The sequence below is a fragment of the Camelus dromedarius genome, chromosome 14 (genome assembly GCF_036321535.1).
Source record: "Camelus dromedarius isolate mCamDro1 chromosome 14, mCamDro1.pat, whole genome shotgun sequence".
In the NCBI taxonomy this organism is placed as follows: Eukaryota; Metazoa; Chordata; class Mammalia; order Artiodactyla; family Camelidae; genus Camelus; species Camelus dromedarius.
In genome coordinates, this window is record NC_087449.1 from 56,420,795 (window position 1) to 56,436,946 (window position 16,152).

The 16,152-nt window shown below is 55.7% G+C and overlaps 1 protein-coding gene across 5 annotated transcripts in view; it reads right to left on the minus strand.

The window, feature by feature from the left end:
* Window positions 1–1,702: 1,702 nt before the first annotated feature.
* Window positions 1,703–16,152, minus strand: part of ALPL (alkaline phosphatase, biomineralization associated) — a 54,454-nt gene continuing 40,004 nt past the window's right edge. For all 5 annotated transcript variants that reach the window (XM_031464280.2, XM_031464281.2, XM_010979817.3 and 2 more), the window contains 9 exons: window positions 15,962–16,077; window positions 14,747–14,921; window positions 13,819–13,994; window positions 10,434–10,577; window positions 8,461–8,530; window positions 6,246–6,380; window positions 4,019–4,210; window positions 3,430–3,549; window positions 1,703–2,734 (listed from right to left, as the gene is read on the minus strand). In XM_031464280.2, the coding sequence (XP_031320140.2) occupies window positions 2,469–2,734; window positions 3,430–3,549; window positions 4,019–4,210; window positions 6,246–6,380; window positions 8,461–8,530; window positions 10,434–10,577; window positions 13,819–13,994; window positions 14,747–14,921; window positions 15,962–16,077 (1,394 nt within the window). In that variant the 3' untranslated portion in view covers window positions 1,703–2,468. The remainder of the gene's footprint in view (window positions 2,735–3,429; window positions 3,550–4,018; window positions 4,211–6,245; window positions 6,381–8,460; window positions 8,531–10,433; window positions 10,578–13,818; window positions 13,995–14,746; window positions 14,922–15,961; window positions 16,078–16,152) is intronic.

Consider the following 16,152-nt stretch of genomic DNA (forward strand, 5'->3'; position numbering starts at 1 on the left):
GAGCAGAGACAAGAGTCCCTATCTCTCTGACTCACAGCTTTTGAACTCCTTCAGTGTATCCCAAAGTTTAACAGATGATGTTGACGCCTTGTTTGTATCCCTTGAGCATTTACTGTTCCAGCACATGCCTGGAGGCTTTCTCTCAGCCCTTCCAGGGGTGGTTGGAAGGGCCAGGGTGTTCATTTTCCCCGGAGTGGCCCTTAGCCAATGAGAGATGAGAGCTGGGGACTAAATACCGCAGCAGGGTAACTCTGAGATGCATCTTTTATGCTGTATCCTGGAGGCCCACAGTGAGACTGAGTCCTAGTTGCCCATAATGGTAACCTGCTTAATAACACACCCTTTATCGGCTCTCTTCCCCTCCCCATCTCCCCTCCTCACTCTGCGTGGTGCTCTCTGGGTTCCTTTTACAAACTACTTGTACTGAAATCCTTGTCTCAGAGTCTGCCTCTGGGAAACTCAACCTAAGACACAAAGTATTGTTTGCACAACCTGAGACATGTAAGTTGATTTTGGGTGGTAGTGGTGAACTTTGAAAAACAGACTACTTAAATGTGAATTTGAAGAAGTGTTTAGGAAATGATAGTACAGAGATATAAAAGTTGTGAAGAAAAGCAAATGAAAATGCTGCATTATAGAGTTGAAGATGAGGGGTCTCTGGCCTGGCAAGAATGTAGGCATATAGTTTAATTTGTCATCCCAACTTCAGCTTAGCTGTGCTTCCCTTTTTGCCAGGACTGTTAGGAAGCTCAGAGAGAAATCTGCTCAATGAGTCTTCATCCCTGAAGAATGCTCTGTTTCTGACAGTTTTTGGTCTTCCTGAGTTCATATTTAACTGTCGTGTGTTATGAGTCATTAGTACTGGCTGCCTTGGAACCTTGTTGGCAGGAGGTTGGAATGCATTATAAACAAATAAAGGATGTCATTAAGTATAGAAGCTTTGTAATCAAATCTCAGCTCCACAATCTTGGGGACCTTGGGTCACTCACATCACCTCCTGCACCCCTGGTTTCATCATCTGTAAGTGTGGGTGATGGGGGCCTGTTTCCTAGTGAGGATTAAATGAACTGAATGCATAGACGCATCGAGGACAGAGATTGGTGGACGATAAATGATCAGTGTTAATCCTTAGCATTAGTATCATTATTGGGACTTTCATTCCAATGAGGGACAAGGAGCCAACTCGGGGAACTCTGTATACCCCCCAATATCAGGTGTAACCCTGAGTCTAGTGTGACATCTAGGCTGAAGCTCTGTGAGAGCAGAGCGCTGATCACCACTAAAATTCTTTAAGACCTAGTACTATGCTAGCTCATACTCAGTACTCGAATGGCTGGATAAAGAAGGAGCTATGATGGTCCAAGGCAGGCAGTTCTGTTTGTGGGCGCCGTGCAACAAGGCTGTCCCAGGGCCCTTCAAGGCCTTTCTGCTGTGGGTTTCAGGGCACAGAGGCACCCTTCTTTAATCCTCACAGCACCCCTTGAGTGGGCCGTCTCCCACTTTACAGATAAAGAAACGGAGAGGCAGAGACCCAAAGCACTTTGTCCAAAGTCATGCAGGTAACGAGTGGTGAAGCCCCCAGGTCAGCTGGAGACCCCTTCCTCCCTTCCCAGCCCCACCTGCACCCCTGGGCCCTGAGTCGGGTTCTTCCCAGAGAAATGAGCTTATTTCAGTCTCTTCCTCACTGACCACAAAGACTCAGTTCTGTCCTCAGAAATATTTGGAAAGTTTTATTTAAATGTTTTGTGTTCCCTTTTAACCAACACCAAAAAGAGAAAATTTTTTGGCTGATTCAAACAGGAGAGTCGCTTCAGAGAGGAGCTGGCATGTGTGTTCAGAGCTGGGAAGTGTCTGCTTGGCCAGGTTGCTCTTCCCAGCCTGAGCCACCCTGGGCTTGGACGGCCAGTCCCGGGAGCTGACTTCCGGGGAGCCCCTGGCAGCCTTGGAATGAATGAGTGAGCAAATCCCCATCTTGAACAGAAGGACTTGGTCTCCCCTGACCTTAGGACGGGGCTTGGGGACAGGGCCACGCACATGGTGGGGCCTGGTGGGTTCTAGAGGAAGGAGATGGGGGTGAGAGGGTCAGATCCGGAATGTTCCATAGAAGCTCCAGGGCCTCTGGATCTGGAGAAATATGTTTGCTAGAAAAATAAGATGCCTTGAGAATTTCTGCAGTCTATGCTCTCTGCCTGCCCAAGAGAAACCTACCCTGTTGGCCAAAGGGGCAGCGGGTTGGGGCGACGGCTGGAGGCCAGGAACTGGTCTGGCCCCAGTGGAGGATTCCAGAGGGGAGCAAGGCAGGCAGCAGGCAGACTTTGGTTTCCTGGGTCCCCTTTCTGGCAGCTGCAGAGGCTGGGGAGGCCCTCGCCTCCCGCCCCTTGAGGTGTGGGCTGCCGGGCAGTGGGCAGCGCTGGGAGCGGGAGGCCAGCCGTCCGTCATGGGCTGGTGGGTGCCTGGGCCCTGGGCCCTCAGAACAGGATGCCCAGGGGGAGCAGGGCCAGCAGGAGTGGCAGGGGGCCTGGGGAGGGGCTGCCCGACGAGCTGGCTGAGGCACAGTGGTCACGGTTGGCACCGATGCAGGCGGCGTAAGCCATCACGTGGGGGATATAGTTCTGCTCGTGGACGCCGTGCAGCAAGTGGGCCATGGGGCCCTTGGCGAAGACAGCTACGTCCTCCCCGCCGTGGGTCTCGTGGCGCAGGGGCACGGCGGACTGGGCCTGGTAGTTGTTGTGAGCTGCGGGCCAGAAGAAACTCCAGGTGAGAGCCTACCAGGGGCCTGGCACTATTCCCCTTCTGTTCCCCTTCCAGGCTGGCTCGAATGCTCCCACGGTATAGAAGACACTGAGGCTCATCGTAGGGAAGTCACTTTGCATGGGGGCCACAGGACTCAGGCCTGAGTCTGTTCTGACACAGAAGCCTGCATTCTCAACCCCTAGACCTCATCTGGGCCATTTGGATTAGAAGGGAAGAGTCAACCCTGGCGAGCTTCTTATCATTGGCTGTGCCATTTGACCCCAGGGGCCACTGGGGACATCATGTACGAACGAACATTCAATAATATGGAATTGGATAAGCAAACTGGGAAGGCTCATATACTGAAATATTATACAGCAGGTAAAAATGACAGTGTACCACAGCGAGCACCCGCACATGCCAGGCACCTCACCAAGCTCATCAGGCCCGTTCAGTCTTTCAGACAACCTTGGGAGGCAGACACTTTTATGGAGGAAAGTGAAGCTAAAAAGGCGAAGTCTTGTGCCCAAAGTCACAGAGCTGTTAGATTTCAGGAGGGGATTCAAATTGACATTGTTCTGACTCAAGTCTTGGCTATTCTGAGATCCCTGGCCTTAACCACAGGACTACATTGTCTCCAAGCCCACCCCTGAGGGATGCCCTGTCCCCTCCCAGCCCTGCGCCTTGCAGTCTCACCATAGTCCACCATGGAGACATTCTCTCGCTCACCACCCACCACCTTGTAGCCAGGCCCGTTGCCGTACAGGATGGCGGTGAAGGGTTTCTTGTCCGTGTCGCTCACCATGGGGGCCAGACCTGCATAGGGAGGCGTTGGTCCAGAAGTCATGTTGGAGCACCAGGAGTACAGTCCCCAGCCCTCAGCTTGGCAATTCTTGGGTCCCCTTTCAAGGATGCCACCTTCCAAAGCCAATTTATTTTCCAACCAATCATCCCTCATTTCCACTGTGCCCATATCCCTTCCATCTGTTGGTCCATCTGTCCATTCATTCATCTCCATCCTTTCCTCTCCCCTGTCCATTCATCCATCCTCTCATTCTTCTACCCATTCATCATCCAGGTAGCCATCCACCCAAACACCCATGCATTCACTTCACTCTATCCCCCGGTCCTGTGTTCTCTACCTGTCAGGAACTTCTCCTCCCTACCCAATTCTGAGTCTCACATGTGCCAGGCCCTGAGCTTGCAAACACTGGCACCCTACTCTTGCTCCCAGATGGCAGACCCTGGGAGTGCCTAGTGCCCACCCCAATGGAGACCCACCTACCAAAGATAGAGTTGCCACGGGGGGTGTACCCGCCGAAGGTAAAGACATGGGAGTGGTCAGCAGTGACGACGGTCAGTGTGTCTTCCACAGAGGTCATGGTGCCCGCTTGCTCGATGGCCCGGTCCATCTCCACCGCCTCGTGCAGCGCCTGCTTGGCTTTGCCCTCATGGTGCCCGTGGTCAATCCTGCCCCCTTGAACACCAAGGCAAAGGCTTCTGGTGAGATCTGACCCCCAAGCCCCATCCCACAACCACTGGGTCAGACTCTTTGCTGGGGATTTCCATGGGCCAGGCACCTCAGGCCTTTGACACAGCCATTCAACCTTTACAGTAGCTCAGAGTTGCTGGATCACAGGTCCACGTGTGGAGAGGCTTTAAAGCAGCTCCACCACCCCATGCTACTCCCAGCACCGCTTTTTCAGCTGCTTGGAGTCTTTGAAGCCCTCAGAGAGGTAGGGAAGGGGCCCAACATGCCTGAATGCCTACTAGGAGCCAGGCATAACAAGCTGATGTCTTGCAGAAATGGGTACAATCAGCTCCATTCACACACAGAGCAGCTAAGGCTGAGAGTGGGGAAGTGACGTGTCCAAGGTAGGATCTGCTGGGATTTGAATTCAGTTGTGACTCATTCTAAAGTCCTGTTTTTCCATCTCCACTTTGAATACATCCCCTCTGAGCGTAAAGCACACTCCAGAAGGTGAAAAGTCCTCAGTGCCTGGGCAGTGCCCACAGCAGCCTTCCACAAGGCCTGGGGAAACCTGCACCCCATGCCACCTCCCCCAGGTGAGCACAGGAGGCCTGGCATTAAACCTGGCTTAAAGGTCACGGCCAAGGCTGTGTGACTTGAGGGAACGCCTCCGCATCTCCACCAGAAGACAATGCCTGGGTGGACACTCCCAACTCTGAGGGTCCTGAGCCTGGCGCCTGCCTGCCCTGCCTGCCAGCCAGCCTGAGCCTCACCACGCTGGGCTGGCAGAATGGCAGGGTGGGTCCCTCCTTTGTTGTGGTTCTGGGAGCAGTTGGTCTGGCAGGCCCTGTCCTGGCCCGGCTCACAAAGAGAACCATTCCCGGGGGAGCCTGTGCTCACCACCGCTGGTTTCTGGCTGGTTCCTCAGCGTCAGAGCCCTGTTCAGGGCCAGGCGAGACCGCCGCGCTTGAGTGGGAACCCCGGGGTTTGGCAGGCAAGCAGCCAAGCTGGGCTGGCGGCCGCTGGCCTCTGGAGGGTGGAGGGGCCCGAACACGTGTGTATGTGTGGTGGGAGTATGTGGGCAAACATGTCCGTGTGTGTGTGTACATGTAGAACATGGAAGACAATGGTTGTTAGCACTCTGGAAGATTCTGGAAGCTTTATCATTTCCTCTCACTTCCTCTTGTTATTGACTTACCTATTGTGTAATCATAATAATGATAATAATAGTAACACTGAGGATGTATTCTCTGCTGGGCCCTGTTCCAAGTACATTATGTCTCTAAACGTAGTGGATGCTAATAACACTTCTTGGAAAGGGGGCCTCATTTTACAGAAATGTACAGGTAGAGGTCACATGGCCAGTGGGTGGCAGCATCAGGACAACAACCCCAGGGCCTTGCAACAGCGCTGGGAAACCCCATGAACCTCGGCACTGCTGCTTCCCAAAGGGTCTGGTTCTCCCAACCCAGGGACCCAAGATACCCCAGGGCCTGCCCGGGCCTCCTCCTCTCAGGGATAGGACATGGATCTGATCTGACCTCGGTCCCGCACAGGCCCAGTGGCAGCAGATGTCCACTGTCCAGCTGCAAGGGCTCCCGCAGACCACTGGGCATCTGCAGAGGAAGACCCTGGGCCTGTGTCCTTGGGCCCAGCCAGGCAGCTGCTCAGAGCGCAGGTATCTACCAAGGCCTGCTGATTTGTCTTTTGAGAGGAATGAAGCTGAGGGGGCCTCATGCCCCTCCAGAGCCAAGCCTTGGGGAGGGATCCCTGAAAGGAAGAAACCTGCTGCCTCTCTCAGGAAGCCTTCCTGGACTAGTAAGCCTAATGTCCCATCTCCTTGCCCAAAGAACAGTGTGCTGGGCTGGGAGCTTCAGCACTGCCCCCTTCTCCTCCAGTCGATAACCCATCCTCCCCAAAGGAATTTCCCTGCTTACCCTCAAACTGGACAGTTGTCTCTGAGAGTTGGACCGCCCTGCCCCCTGAATCCATCTGGAAGTTCCCAGGGAAGCAGTCCTACAGCCAGGTCTGAGGCCCCTACCTTCCACCAGCAAGAAGAAGCCTTTGGGGTTCTTGTTCAGAATCTTGATGGCCGTCTTCACCATCTCGGAGAGTGAAGGGTCAGTCACATTGTTCCTGTTGAGCTCATACTGCATGTCCCCCGGCTCAAAAAGACCTGAGGAGGACCCGGGAGGAGGTGGGGGTCTCAGGGGTGCAGTCTCCTCACATGCAACTTGGGGGCAGAGTCGGGGGAGGGAAGCTCATCTGGATGGCTCTTGTGAGCCTGAATTGTGCCAGGTGCTTTGGGAGTGCTGCCTCCTCTCCTGTTCATAGCCACGCCACAGCGAGGGGGACAGCTGTGTCCACCTTACAGAGGAGGAAACTGAGGCTCAGATGTTTCATAATGTGCTATTTTTGGTTGCTAAGTGGGAGATCTGGGGTTCAAATCCATCAGCCCACCCCTAGTCCTAAGGGCCCTGGACACAGCACTGTGTCTTCAGGCAGAGGACTATGTCCTGGGCTCGAGCAGGCAGCCTGGGTATGTATCTATCTGTCATTTACAGGTCAGGTGGGGAGGGCACAGTACCCTGTGCAGTGAAACAGTAGAAGGTTTGGGGGTCACTGTCCCTTCTGTTCACTGAGCTTGGCTTTTTCCCTTGTGAAATAAGAAGAGTGGTCCACTCCTTGCCCATGTCATGATTCCACGTGTGCTGTGTTGGGGTTTCCAGTCCTGGACGTCCTTCCAGGACACCTTGCCCCTCCATGAGTGTGTGCAGCCAAAGAAGTGCTCACTCTATGCCACGTGCTATTCTAAGTGCTTTGGAAGATGCATTCTAGGATGCCGCCAGATAATCCCTGCCTCCTGGAGTTCATGCCCGTGTGTGTCCATCCCTCACTGACTAGGACTAGGCTGGACATCCAATGGAACACTGCAGAAATGATGGTGTGTGACTTCTAGGCCAGGACATAAGACACTGTAGCTTCTGCCTTGCACGCTCTTACATTTCTAGCGGAAGCCAAGCGCCACGTTGTGAGGGCGCTCAAGCAGCTCTCTGAAGAGATTCAGGAGGCAATGGACTGAGGCCGGCTGCCAACAGCCTGTGCCAACTAATTAGCCATATGAGTGAGCCATCTTGGAAGCCCCAGCCGCAGCGATGCCTTCAGATGACTGCAACCTCATGAAAGACCCAGCTAAACCACTTCCAAAGAAACTGTGGAGTAATCAAGGTTTAATCTTGTTTTAAATGGTTAAGTTTTGGGATTATGTTATGCAGCAACAGATAACTTACACATTAGTTCATTTAATCCTCATGACAACCCTAAGGTAGGCCCTGTCATTATCCCCATTTCATAGAAGAGTCATTATTTTTTGCTTTATAGAAGAGAACACTGAGGCACAGAGAGGAGAAACCACTTGCCCGAGGTTGCCCAGCTCACAGGTGGTAGGAGCTCACAGGATCTGAACTCAGCACTCTGGATCTAAGATCCACGAGTGGCACCGCCATGCCCCCAGGTACATACACAGCTCTACACAGCCAGCGTGGGGTACAGGCTGTGTGCTGTGTGACCCAGGTAAGCAGAGGGCTGTGTGTATGCCTGGGGGATCCCCCAGGTGCGCAGCTCTGAGCCCATAATCTCCAACGACACACCCAGGACCCAGGGGCTGTGATCTTTGGGAAAGTTGGCAGGAAGTTTTGCCACCACTTGCTTGGCCCAACAGCCAGGAGGGAAAGAGGACCCGGATGTCTACATGGTGGTGCTCACAGTCTTGTTCCTCCTAGCCTGGAGGTGCCCCCAGCCCCGCACCTGCTTCCCACTCCCCAGAAGGGAGGGGACAACCCTAAGTCAAGACCAGCAGAGACAACCTAGCTGGCTTCCGCCCTGGTCACAGAGCAGGGCTGGCTCTAGGTCCCCCTGCTCCACAGCCAGGGATCTGTCCCGGCTCCAGCCAGGGTTCAGACCCACCTGGGCCGTAACTCTAATTGGCTGTGTGGCATGCCAGGGTCACTTTCCCTCTCTGAGCTTCAGTTTCCCTTTGTGCTCAATGGGGATATTCACCCTGCATGGCCAGCAGATTTCAGATCTAATTCTATGAACCAGAACCCTTTCCTCACCCCTCCCAGGTCCTGGAGCCTGAGGGCAAAGGTCCCTAAGCAGGGGTCAGCCTGGGACCTCATCCCCCAGGGCTGGACTCACACAGCCCCAGCCCCAGGGTACCCAGCTGGGTGTCCTCCACTCCACTCTCCTCTACTTACCCAAGAGGTAGTCCACCATGTGCGGGTCCAGGGCCAGGAGTTCAGTGCGGTTCCAGATATAGTGAGAGTGCTAGGAGGAAGGGCCGGTGTCAGCCGTGCTGGGCCGGGGGAGTCGGAAGAACTGACCCTAGCTGGTCTCAGGTCTGGGGCATGCATTTGTTTCCTTCAGTCATCTAACAATCCCTCCCTGAGGAACTACCATCCTGCCCTCAAGAAATGGCAAATAAACAGGCAATTTTAATGCAGGGAGATGAGAATTCTGAGAGGAGGGGGCGTTGTGAGGCTACAGACAGGATCAGGGAGGGCTTCCTAGTGGAGGTGATGTCCTAATGGGGCTCTGGAGGACAAGTAGGAATTAATCAGCCTGGGGTCTGGGAGTCGAGTTCCAAGCAGGGGGAGGGATCAAGGAGTAAAGAAGAGGGAGGTGTTGGTTGCAAGGGGCCTTGAGCGCATGCTGAGAGGTATGGGCTATGTCCTGAGAGCTATAGGGAGTCAGAGAGGAAGCAAAGTCCTAGCTCTGCCCTGGAGACCCCGTCTAAGAGGGGTGTTGGAGGAAGAGCTGCTTCCCCAGGGCACAGAGGCCATAGGAAGGGGATGGCCAGCTTGCCCGGAGATGGCACCATTCAGGTCTGAACTGAGGTTCCCGACTACCAGGAAACAGCTGTGTATCCTTAGGAGAGCCCCTTGCCTTCTCTGTGCAGTGGCATTGGGATCAGAAGTTTTCAAACCTCAGGGGCTGTTATGGGAAGGAGAGTGGGAAGGCTAAGAAACTGGGGCTCCCCTGCTGCCCCCCACTTCACTGAGATGATTTCTCCTGAGTTTTCTCATTTGACCTTCACGTCACCCATACAAGGTAGGTACTATCATTCTCATTTTACAGATGCGGATACCGAGTGACACAGACTGAGGGGTAAAGGTGAGAATGACACTGGAACCCACACTCAGGCATGATTTGTGAAGACTGTGTGATTTATTTGAAACACCACAGTCATATCCTGTCCAGTCCAGTGAGATGGGCCCTCTCTCTCCTGCTTGGTGTCTAGACGGAACTCCAGGGTAAGCCCCTGCCTGGGCAAGAAGGATTAAGCTCTGGTCCCATGCTTCAGGTAGAGAAACTGAGGCCGGGAAGGGCAGCGTCCCTCTGGCTTGGGCCAGGAAAGGGCTCCGGCCCACCCCGAGCTGACTCAGAGGGAATGGGAAAGGTTCAAAGCGGCTCGGTCCCACCCCCAGCAACCCTGGGGGGCCATTCCCCGGCCCCTGCCCCCACCTCGCTCGTGACCCAGCCCCATCCCACAAGGCCTCCCCGGGGGCCAGTCCTGGAACCCTCAGAAACCCAACCCCAGAGTGACATCAAAGTGGCTGCCAGGCTGCTCCCCACTGTCTTCAGCCCTGACCGCAGTCATTTCCAGACCCCAGTGGCCCCAGGCCCAGCGGCCGGCAGACGGACTTTAAGGGCCAGAGCTGCCCCAGGAGCCCGTACTTAGGTCTTCCCACGCTCTGGCCTCCCTGCCCCAGCACGTGCCCTGGCCCTGGCCAAGGCCACATCACAGCCTGGCCCGCACACTCCCCTCCCTGCCACCCCTGCCTGCAAGATCCTCCCCATACTGCCTCCTCCTCCCCCTCCTCCCCTTGCCAGGGCTCCTCAGCCCCTCCTTGTGGTCTGTCCTCTCTGGGTTCCCGTAGGTCCTGGGCTTCTCGCCACCCGAGCACACAGTTTTCCACATTTTCTCAACCATCTGATTCATCCTTTGGACCTCATGCCTACCAGGGGCCCTGCACACAGGTGGACTGACTGTCCGCACAGGTCGTTCCTTGGCTGACCACCTACTATGTGCCATTCATATATCTTTTAGGCCCTCTAAACCCACTGAGGTAAGAATTATGACCCCATTCTACAGAAATGAAAACAGATTAGAGAGGGCTCCCCAGCCCACTGCGGGCCCCCGCGGCCCCCTGGCCCCCGGACAGGCTACCTTGTGTCTCGGTTTGAAGCTCTTCCAGATGTCGATGAGGTTCAGGCCATCCAGCCTCGTGCCCCTGGCCTTCTCGTCCATGTCATACTCCACATCGGTTCTATTCTTGGGGAACATGTACTTCCGGCCGCCCCCCATGATCACCTAAAGGGGACAGAGCCATCAGTACCCCGGGGTTCCAGGACGTCCGGAAGCTCCAGTGGCCGCGCTTGGACAGCTGGGCTCCTGGAGCCCAGGGGTGGAGTGGCTGTTTCTCCTGCTTGGCGAGTCCTGGCTTCAGCCCGTGAGTCCTCCCTGAGCCTTCCCTTCTCCAACTTGCAGAGATGAAATCATGAGTCTATTGGGACTGTGGTTTGGGTTTCTGGCTGAAACATTGGAGCTACTGATAACCTCCCTTACCTGGCTTTCCAGAAGCCTGACACACAACTTCGGCTGGTATGAGAATAATACCACTTACAGGGCATCACTGTGTATCGGGCACTAAGGGCTTGAGATACACGATTTTATTCAACGTCCTACCAAGGCTGCAAGGGAACCTGTGTCACTTGTTTTCCCAATAAAGAAATGGGTGCAGAAATGTGATTTCTTTCTCCCAAGGCCACACAGCCAGTAAAGGGCAGAACCAGGATTCAAACCCAAGGCTTCTTCCACCCTGGCACCAGGGCCCTGCTGCATCCGTGGAGCTGAGGATGGGGACTCCAAGAGCCTCCTCTGCTGCCAGTGAGAGACAGAGTGCCCGCAGGCGAGAGGCCCCCAGCCAGGGAGGCCCTGGGGCAGCCCAGCTGGGAGCCTGGCAAGGAGCAGGCCAGCGCCCACGTCTGTGTAGTCACCGCCAGGCTAATTTTACCCACCGGGCTGACCCTCGCGGGCAGACGGACGTGGGACTGTTTGTTTTCCTTGGGAGTCCATGTTTGAAGTCCTGACTATTTTTAAAATGAGAGCCAAGAGCATAACAGCCACCGCCTGCGGTGACTGCCACACCGGTGTCCTCCTGTCACCGTGGGCGTCAGCCCAGGCCACTGCCCCTGGCCGACACCTTGGGAGAGCACAGCCCAGCGACGGCTGGCCTCAGGTCCACCATCCCAGGACTGGTATTTCATGGGCCCCCTTCTTGACCTTCCATTCCATCTCCCTCTTCAGAACCTAGCTTCCACAGGGCAGAGGGGGAGCCAGGAGCCCAGGCCGGTGGTGGTACAGGGGGGGAAGGTGCCCCGGGACCAGCCTGGATCATGAGGAACCGGAGAGGGCTTCGAAGTCAGACTTGGGTTTGACTCCTGACTCTATCGTGTCTTGACCAAAGGCCTGTCACTTAACCTCTCTGAGCCTCAGTTTCATTATCTATAAAATGGAAATAATGCCCACCCCCAGGACTGTCCAGCCCCAGGACTGTCCCAGGAGGACAAGGCAGTCACGCAGTGCAGTCCTGGCACCCAGGGGTGGCCGCCAGTGGAAGGTATGCTCCAGGTCAGAAGGAATGGAGATCAGAGCCTTTCGGTGGAGGCAAGCTCCTCACTGCCGGCTCCAGCCGGGAGCTCTGGGGGTGGGGCAGGCTGTGAGAGGAAGGAGAAGGGGACCCCGGGTCACTGGCCCCCTGCCCCCACCACTGTTCCCACAGAACCTGACCCCTTGGCATTTTCAGAGTGGAAAATGAAGCCCCCAATCTTCTTGCCTGGAGCCTCATCATTTCCAGCCCCAGCAAGAACTTCACACACTCATTAAACTCCCAAATAACAGACTTGCTGTTTGGCTTTGGGGTTTGGGTTTGTGTCTTTCATTTTTCTTTTTTTCTTTTTTTTTTTTAGCAAAAGATATTTATTTTCAGGGCGGACACCAGGGTTTTTGTTTCATGTACAGCATGGGGGCTGGGGGGCTTCGGGGTGGTGGTGCTGCAGGGGCAGATGGGCGAGAAAAGGATGAGGAGACTGAGAGAGGAAAGGGAGGAGGGCCCGTCCTCACAGCGGCCCCGCCTCCACACTCCCACCCTAGCTCATGTCCCCACACCTGTGCCCTCTGCAGACGCCCACCCTCCACCCCCACCCCGGCTGGAGAAGACCTCCCTTAGGCTCCTGTCCCCTTCCCAGGCTGCTGCCACCAAATCTCTCTGAAGAGCAGCCCCATAATTACACCCTGTGCTTGTACAACAAATGTTCTCACATCCATGACCTCATCTCGGTCTCCAGAGGCCCTGGACAGGGGGCAGGTGGGGCTCCCTGTTCCTGCTGCACAGGTGGGGACACTGAGGCTCGGGGAGAGGAAGTGACTTGTCCCCACAGGAAGTGACATGAGTTGGGCAAAGTCAGAATGGCGGCTCAGCCTTGGCTATTTGCTCTCCCAGGAGCGGTCAACAGGACTGTCTGTCCCAAGATGGGCAACTCACTCCATTGCTCAGAAAACAGAAGTCAGGCATTGGTAGAGGGGCCAAGTGGCACTTAGAAACTTAGGGGATGGCATGGGGTGGGTCTGGGAGCCAGGGAGTTGGTCTGGGGGTGGGTAGAAACAGAGGTAAGGGGTAGGAGGGACCCGGGGGCTTTCTTTAAGCCTCCCTGAACCCTCATCCTAAGCTCAGGAGCCGAAGTCCCCTTGCCTCTCCACCAGCGCCCGGCAGTGGGTAACAGCCTGAAAAAGGAACAAGCCAGAGGTTCTCATTTCAGAACAGAGTAGGGGCCCATCTGAGCACCAGGCAGACGATGCTGGGGTGTGTGTGTGCAGAGCCTTCTCAGTATGTCAAAGCTTGTGTTTCGGGGCAGGGACATGTGGCTGCTTGTGCATAAACGCTACCACTGTCTGAGCACTCACAAGGTGTCATGCCTGGTGCCGAACTCTACAGGATTATTTTATTGCAATGGGCTTACAAGGTAGGAACATGTCACAAAAGGGTCATAGAAGGGAAGTCTCACAGAGGTTAAGTAACTGACCCAAGGTCATGCAGCCAGCAAACAGCAGGGCGAGGATTTGAACCCAAGTTTTAAAATAAGAGCTTATGCTAAGCACAGCCCACACCACCTTATTCCTCTGGGCGCGTTGGCTAAGGGCAAGGGACGCGTGCCTGTCTGTGCATGTGGGAAAGTACAGGGCAGGTACTCCCCTCGGATGGCACCGTGTCACCCCCAAGCTCCAGTGCAGTGCCAGTTTCCAATTTACAGAATAATCCCTGGGCGCCTGGTTCTTGGGGTGTGGTGGCGGCCACATCAGGGTTCATCCCTCAGCCCCACCGCGGAGAAATCCTTCAGTGCCTCCCTGCCCCAACCACAAATCCCCTAATGGGCTGGGAGCCCTCCCAGGTGTGTGGGGAGCCAGGCCAGGCTGTGTTTCCTGGGCTAGCCTAGACCTGAGGCCCCCACTTCACCAGCCTCTGCCCTGACTGCGCACCCCCTACTCCACTTGCCTCAATATCCTTGATGTTGTGCATGAGCTGGTAGGCAATATCCTTGCAGCCCTGGCTCAGTGCCTCCGGGGGCATCTCGTTGTCCGAGTACCAGTCCCGGTCAGCAGAGTGGGCGTAGGCAGCACTGGGGGTGGCGTGGTTCACTCGCGTGGTGGTCACGATGCCCACAGATTTCCCTAGGGTGTGGGAGAGGAGGGGTTGGCTCGTCTGGAGATGAGGGTGTCCAAACTGCCTCCTTCCTCCCTCTCCTAGCTGAAGACTGGTCAGTTCTGCTGTCTGCCCGGGCCCCAGTCTCTCCATCAGTACTACAGGCAGGGATGGTGGCTTCCGAATATCCTGGCAGCTCAGACACTCTACCTTTGTGACCTGAGGGTGAGCTACGAGCACCTGGGCTGGAGTCCTTCCCCCCTTGGAGAACCCCCCGCCGAGCCCCACTCCTGCTGCCCTGCAAGAAAACAGGGGCCCTTTCTAAGGGCTTTCAGGTGGAGTGTGGTTCTGTCTCCTATGTCAGTTGACCTCATACCCTGACTCCAAAGTTCCTGGGGGTGTGGGCCAGGGCCTCCCATTTCCAAGGAGGAAGGGAGAAGTAGGCATTTCCAGAACTCCCATAGGACCAGCGCTGCAACAGGTTCTGTACTTTCCTCGCGCCAAACCTATGAGGGGGCTATATTTTCATGCCCATTTTATACTCAAATAGACTCAGGGAAATGAGCTGGGAGCAGAATCCACATCTGAGTAACCCTTTAAACCACTGGACTTCGCTGTCATGGAAGAGAGCCCACGAGTATTCCACAGAGTCCCAAAACATCAGAGCAGGGAGAGCCCTGGAGAGCATCTTTCTATCCTCTCCCCATTGTACAGTTGGAAAGATCGAGGCCCAGGCAGGTCACGGAGCTGGGTCCTGTTCTCTGCTGCTGCCCCCACTCACCCGCATCCTTGGCCCAGCGCAAGATGGAGGTGACCTCATTGCCCTGAGTGGTGTTGCATTGGGTGCGCTGGGTGGCTGCGCTCACCCCCACGGTGCCCTCATTGGCCTTCACCCCACACAAGTAGGCAGTGGCAGTGCCCGCGCTGTCAGGGACCTGAGCATTGGTGTTGTATGTCTGCAGGTGGGAAAGGACAGTCAGGAGATGGCCTGGCCTTGGCCCATTTTGTTCCACCCACCCCGACTCACACCCTGGTGCACGGGCTTGAAGGAGACAGGCCTCTTGCAGCCTTGGCTGAGCCCTGCTACCCACCGAGGTCCCTCCAGAGCCCCAGGGTCACTTAGCTGCCTGCTTCCTGCCCACACCCTGTGCCTTGGCAGCCAGGGTAGCAGGAAGGAGTGAGAATGCAAGACTCCAGCATAGGGAGACTTCTTTCCGGGTCTGGGGCTGGGGCTGGGGCTGCAGGAGCCAGCAAGGGGGAGGGGGAGGCAGGTGGGTCCCAGAGAAGGGACTGGGAGGTGGGTTCTTGAAGGAGTGAGGGGAGCTGGGGAAGGGAAAGGAAAGTGACGGGGAGGCAGGACTTAGAATGGGGAGATGGGGAAGCCCCCCTCCCACCCGGCTCAGACCTTGAGTAGAGACCCTGAAACCATCTGCCTGTCTGCCTGCCCCACCAGCCTGAGAGCCCCTTGAAGGCCCAGAAAACAGTCCCTGCTTTTCCCCCAGTAGCAAGAACTTCCACTTTCCATCTGCGCTACCTTGGGAGGGAATGAATGTGACAGAACCCCGGCGAAGAGTACACACTGTGATTCGGTTTACATCAAGTACAAAAGCAGGTACAGCTAATCTATGGTGTTAGAAGTCAGGGGGCAAGGGACTGGAGGGGGTGTGGGGGGACCCCTGGCTGCCATCATGTCCAGTTTCCCGACCTGGACACTGGTCATACAGACACACGCAGTTTGTGAAAATTCACGCCGTACATGTGTCCACGTCTCTCTAGGTATGTTACATTTCAACAGATTTTTAAATCAATGAGCTGAAACCCACAAAGTCTTGGGAAGCAGCTGCTGCTGTCCTCACTTCACAGTGGGGCCCAGGAGCCCCCAGGAGGGCTGACCGCCTTGTCAGCAAGCTTGAAGGATCCAGTGGATGCCAGCCCCCTGCCGTTTCGTCCACGTGCTGCCGAGCTGAGAGGAGGGAGGCGTGGGGCTGGAGCTCACCTTGGAGAGGGCCACATAGGGAAACTTGTCCATCTCCAGCCTAGTCTCCTCGCCAGGGCTGTGGTGGAGCTGACCCTTGAGGATGCGGGCGGCTGTCACTGTGGAGACGCCCATCCCTGCGGCAGGGGTGAGGGGCCTCAGTCTCTTGGGCTCCTTGGCTATCCAATCAGCCCTCTCAGGTACCCAAAGCT